Source organism: Priapulus caudatus, unplaced genomic scaffold (genome assembly GCF_000485595.1).
Source record: "Priapulus caudatus unplaced genomic scaffold, Priapulus_caudatus-5.0.1 Scaffold2036, whole genome shotgun sequence".
In the NCBI taxonomy this organism is placed as follows: Eukaryota; Metazoa; Priapulida; class Priapulimorpha; order Priapulimorphida; family Priapulidae; genus Priapulus; species Priapulus caudatus.
In genome coordinates, this window is record NW_014579097.1 from 12,774 (window position 1) to 18,937 (window position 6,164).

The window sequence follows — 6,164 nt, forward strand, 5'->3', positions numbered from 1 at the left end:
GTGGCGGTGATAGGATCTGCGGCACAGTTACGAGCGGCAGGAGGAATTATTGTTGAACTAGTAACAAGGATAAAGCTATAACCATACCGTTAACCAAATATATCTGTGTTCTGTTTGTTTGGTGCTACCTGTTATCTGTCTATCGCGACATCACCGTCCTGCCTGTTATACCGGCAGGGATGGAGCGGGGACCTGAAATCCCACTACCATAGGACGACGCGAGTTACAAACAATTAACAGCGAGATGTCGAACCGTAGTGCGAGCACACCTCCTAGGCCACGATAAACATCACACTTGGATGGCTGAGAGTAACTACTACTAGTTACTAGTAATGGAGAGGATATGATCCTAGTGACAATTGATGAGAAAGTTAACGGACGAGAACCATGGAGCAAATGCTGGACAGAAAAAGCTTGCTGACGTACAGAGAATTAGAGACGAAGAGATGATTCTGGAGGAGCATAGTGAAGTAAGAAATAGGAGAACATGGCATATAGAAGTAGAAGTGGAAGGAAGGCTGCGCCAAACAGTTTAGACAGTTGGAGAAAGACGCTGCAGACATGAGTTTCGAAGGATACATAAGATGGTCAGCTGGTTCCAACGTGAAGCGGAGGAGGGGACAAGGACCAACAGAGCAGCCAAGTTCGCGAGTTTGGCGGTTTTCCCCAGGGGTATCGGTCTGCCTGCAAAAGGCAGTGGAGGCCGTAAATTGAGCCTAAGCTAAGGAGGTAATGGAAGTTCGAACGGAAAAGTACACAATGACAAGGGCATTTATAGGGACTGTTACGCGAGGAGGCCGCCAATGTCAGGTGAAGAAATGGAATGGCTTGTCAGATCGGTGGAGTAAATTCACATATTTGCGGGAAGGGGCACTAGGTGAAGAACCGCGGAAGATCTGCAGAGAGATCGTTCACACAGATGCGGCCGGTGTGCATTAACTAGCGGAATTATCAAGCTGCAAGAAATAGGGGAAGAAGAATATCACTACAACGAGGCACGTGAACGTAACTCCTTGACATGCACCGGTATTCAGTCGAGAGAGATACCGCTGACGGCTGAGAGGCTTCGTGCGATTGACCAGTTTTCTTTACAAGTTCTCTCCGAGGGACACGCTTCACTTAGTGAGGATGATGAGGGGCAGACGCTCTCGCGGGCGCTCCCTCCGGAAACCGACATTAATCTCGAGATATAGTTGTGCCGCCCTTGTGCGATACCTCCTACGTTCTACGACAGTTATTCCGGTGCGTTGAGACTCACTTAATTACGTCAAACCCACCCCGTCCATTCGCGGCCGAAGGAATCAAGCATCTGGAACCCTTGGTCAAGGGGGAAGGGATATCTCGAAGCCGTAAGAAGGAGAAGTACGCCACTGCGAGAGGAACATCATGTGCCAGCCACCACAGAGAGTGAGCCATGACGGACCGACCGGGAAAGATGAGAATCAACGATGGGACTGCTTTCTCGACAAGCGAGTGCTTGTTCACGGGACGAGACAGAGGACATTATGTGCATTTTGTTTGGGAGAGCATTGCCCATGAAAATTGTTTGAAAGTAGCGGTGTAAGAGAAAGAAAAAAGAGCTTCTGCGCAAAATGGCTTAAGATGTTACAAGTGTATAAGGGAAAGGGCATCGCGCCCCGAATTGTCAGTCTGTAGTAAAGTGTAAGTGGGGCCGGTGGCATCATACGTCGTTGTACTGGGCCGGAAGAAAACGCGCAAGTATAGATAAAGGGAGCGGGATCGGGCCGAGTACGGTAACACGCTGAGCCGTCAAGTAACTGCATGTCGAGATGGGGATCGCGTGGCTTTTACAAACTGCCCTGCGAAAGCCGTCAACGAGCGGCTCGTAGTATGAACTAGAGTAATTAGAAAAGAGTGGCTCGAAATAAAACATTCGGTGTAGAATCAAAACGAAACTAGTTTAGAGATGTAGCTCGAGATAGAATATTAAACAGCCCTTGACAGGCGGTAAGGTTACGCGAGTAGAGCATAGGTAGGCCAAATATTTTCTCATATTCAAAAATGAACACATCTGAGATTGTGAAGAATAGATTACCGCAGCACTTGAGAAAATTCTTTTGATTTTTAAATGTGTACAAAGGAGGAAGGCGCAGCTTGAAGATAGATGTATTGATAGGGGCCAGATTATTTATGGTGTTTCAGAGTGGCGTACGATAAGGGGGAGATAGGTCAACCGGTTGCAGTAGAAACGAAAGGTAGGATGGTTGTTGTCAGGACCTATGAAGGCGGTAAAATCATAAGGATAAACCTTATATTCCTGAGCAATGTCAGTTCAGAGAGCGATAGTTAGACAGGGATATCCATAAGTTGATCGGCGATTTAGAAAACCCTGGGAATTAGAGAGCAGCTTGAGGATTGTAAGTGAGGAGTTTGCTGTACCATACGAGATTTACTTGGTCGGGAGGTATTCAGTGAAATTGCCATGGAAGGAGAGCCACAGAGAGTCGCTGCCAGACGCCGCATTTTATTTACGCTCAAATCATAACAGGTCTAGGCATATAGGAGTCTGGAGGATAAGCCATGGTCTTTTAAGAGGCCCTGTGAGAGCCCGATTTACTCCAGCACGATACTCAGTGTTGATAGTATGAGTATGCATGCCCAATAGTTAAAGCGATGCAGGGCCTAAGCTTCGAATCTTGCCCCGGGCCTATTTATCATGCATCACCGAGGAGAGAAAAGAAGAATGGGATTGATCTTGAAACAGAGAAAGAAAGTTCACTATACTGCGGGCGCACCAAAAAGTAATACGTAGGGAAGCCCAGCCAACAACGAAGCGTTGCGGATCGCTAGGTATGAGTTGCGTCAGCCAAAGAGAGTAGATGGAGGAATCTCACTAAATGACTGTGCGGTGCAGTTGGGCCCCCTACTTAACCCGAATTAGATACTACAAAGATTTTTACTAAGGTTTTGGAGAAAATAAAGTAATGCTTGGCTGGGAATATTGAAAACGCATTTCTGACAATAGGGCTCGGATGAGAAAGATCGAGTAAAAGTTTGAGAATTTCTTTGCGTCGAGGTGGGAATGTACGTTGGACCGAAGAGAGGAAATGATGGATGATTAGAAGAATATCGATTTGTCGGTGTAGATTTTCGGGGTGAATGCATTGTCGTTTTTGGCTAAACGCGACACTGCGGTATCCTATATCTAAGTATGCCAAGAGGGCCATGGATAAGAATTTGCAAAAAACTAATGTAAAGGGTTCTACGTGGATGACTGGCTAAAAGGGGCGAGAAATGCACTGTTGGATACTGCATATGGAATGCTGATAAGGAGCGACGCTAAAGATAGGAATGGCGAACGAGGGAAGTTAAACTTGAGGAGTGGCGTGATTAATCGATTGAGAGTTTGAGTATTGAGAAAATACAGTCAGCAGGACGCTGGGTTACTTTGAGCCCAACCTTAAGGTGAGTAGGTTGGATGAAGAGGAATTGTATGCAAAGCTCAAGCGCTTCAGTAACAACATGGTGTGCCACAAAGGCTCTGAATGTCCCTAGGATTGACTCGGAATACGAAGCCAGATAGCATCAGATTTTAGATTCTGCGAGCCGGTTGCTTGAGAAAGCTGAGAACTTTACGGTAAACTAAACGTAATGTTTTTGGTTTTAGTAGCCAGGTACGTGTTTGGACCACTGGGAATGGTTAGCCCCAGTAATGGGTAGAATAAGATACTTTTCAAAGAATGGAGTTAGAGATAAATTAGATTGGGATGAAGAGATCGTCGGTGAGCTAAGAAAGAAATGGGAAGGGTGGATAGAGGACTTACCGTACCCAGGGTACGTTTCGGTAGTACCCTGGGGGACATAGACCCTATCAGCTATATTACTAGTAAGTAGTATTACTATAGCTCATGGGGTCTATGTCCCCCAGGGTACTGCCGGAACGTACCCTGGTAACTATCTAGGCTGATATGGTTAGGGTTGGAGGGTTCAGTCCGTTCAAGTGTTAGGGTTAGGGTTAAAGGTTAGGGTTAGGGCGTTATGGAGTAGGCGTAGGCATCGTAGCGTTGTCACGATACTATGCTACATAATTAAATATACATAATTTACTATATTACACCGTTTAGCTATTCGATTCTCCTCAGGAACGCGTCCTTCGTTTTCCCGAATTATTTAACTAGTGTGATGCGGGGTATTGTTGTACCTACTTACTTGGACGTACCGGATGAAGATATCAGTCGCACTGCCCCATCCAATGAAAAGGACATTTGCAGCTGGTGCATGCACAGCTTAGATTGTCCCCAGCTGTCAACCCTCCGCCACGAGAAAGCATGAATCTTGGCAATAGTCTTCACTAATATAAAACTCGGTGGCAAGCTATGCGATATAGATATTTTCCTTATTTAAGTGAGCTTCACAACATAAATACAAAGCAAGTTTGATACATTACTGCGCCAATTGGTTTTGTGCTAACGAAGTATTCGCAAAACTCTTTGAGAAGATTTTAAACCATATTTAACGGCACATCACACGTTCTTTAGTGTCCAGCGCGTTGGCAACACTGCCCCGAACCCCGCCCGAAATTCGGCTAACGTGAAAACTAAATCGATCTACCTGCTTAAACACTTAATCGAACGGATGAAACAGTCGCGATGATTCCAGTAAGGTTGGACAGTAGCCACGTCTCTAGTGTCCACGTGAGAGCAACACCGCCCGGAAGGCGGCGCGGAACTGACTGCTCTTTGAAGCATATATAAAAAAGTTCATGAAAGAGTTGGAGTCTGCCATCATATAGCCGAAGCCTGTCGCCACTCCGAGCGTGTCGTGGTAGAAGTCGGCGACGCTCAGCAGCATCAGGAAAAGAACCGGAGTCCAGCAGGCGACGAAGGCACCAATGACGATGTCAAACATCTTGGCAAGCTTGAGATGCTTAACGAGCTCAGCAAAGAAGGATTTTCCGGTCGCTCCTGCCTCCTGCGAACCGCTGCTGCTCGGTTCCTGGTGGATCTGCCGCTGGTGGTGCTTGGAAATCATCATTATGTAAGCGTAGATAAAGACCATGGCGACGCCACACGTACAAATCACCATCACGTTAAAGATGACAGATATTTTAGTCGAAACGGTGTCAAAGATGCATGGTTGATCCGGCTGCCAGCGGTTGCCAATAAGACTTAACACGCTTACGAAGACGGGAAAGCTCCAAGCCAGGACTACCATTAACAAGATAACGCGCGGTGTGACAATCTGGTAGTAGTGTAGCAGTTGCGATATTGCAATGTACCTGTTTATGTTGATGGCAATGAGAGAGTTTGTTGATGCAAGGGCCAAGAGCGAAGCGACAGCGCCATGTAGAAGGCATATGATCTTTGGCGAGAATTCGGTTAGAAAGATCATTGGTGCGATGAAGACTCCCCGGACGCCCATGATAAAATCAGCGACAGCCAAGTTTGCGATCAGCTTGTGTGCCGGCTCCTGCATGTGTGATGTCCGTGTCACAGCCAAGATGACGAGAAGATTAGCAAGTATGCTGATCAAGTTGAGTGGAATCAGCAGGTAAGCGATCGACGCCTGAATCGCTTTAACAGTTCCCTGTTCAACGTCCGACTCCATGCAGCCGATCCAGCTCCCATTCTCGGACACGGACCCGGAGATGTTGCACAGTGAACCATTAGCTGTCGCCATGATGCAGAAATAAATCTCACCACGCCAGCTCCGTAACACTAATGGCGTGCCTCTGCCGCTTTGCATATTTATGTCTTTTATACTATAATGATCTCGCTCTCTCTCTCAGCATTCTAGTTTCTGAATTCTAATTTGTATAAGTTGTAGCGTGTGTGACGATACTATGCTACTAGTAGTTTAATATAGATAATTGTATGATATACAGTCGTTAGCGTCGTAGATTCTCGTAGCGAAACGGTCCTTGGTTCTCGAACTGAATAGTTTGAACTAGCGTGATGCGGTAGTTGTTGTACTACTTAATTGGAGTACGGATGAAGGAATATGTCCGATGCCCATCATAAAGGGACATTAATTTTTGAGCTGGGCGCGTGCACATCTTATACTGGTCCCAGCTTGTCAGCCCCTCCGCACGGAGAAGCATAAATATTTGGGAATAGATCACTAATATGAAAACTGGTGGCAAGCTAAGCCGATATAAACATTTCTATAAATTTGTTGAATGAATTGCGTTGAGATAATTGAGT

General features: G+C 46.2%; 1 protein-coding gene across 1 annotated transcript; it reads right to left on the reverse strand.

Annotated features, from left to right (window-relative positions):
* Positions 1–4,644: 4,644 nt before the first annotated feature.
* Positions 4,645–5,640, reverse strand: LOC106818118 (lysophosphatidic acid receptor 1-like). Its single transcript, XM_014822838.1, has 2 exons — positions 5,455–5,640; positions 4,645–5,106 (listed from the first exon to the last, which is right to left on the reverse strand). The coding sequence occupies exons 1-2, from the start codon at positions 5,638–5,640 to the stop codon at positions 4,645–4,647; spliced, it is 648 nt and encodes a 215-aa protein (XP_014678324.1).
* Between the last annotated feature and the right edge of the window lie 524 nt (positions 5,641–6,164).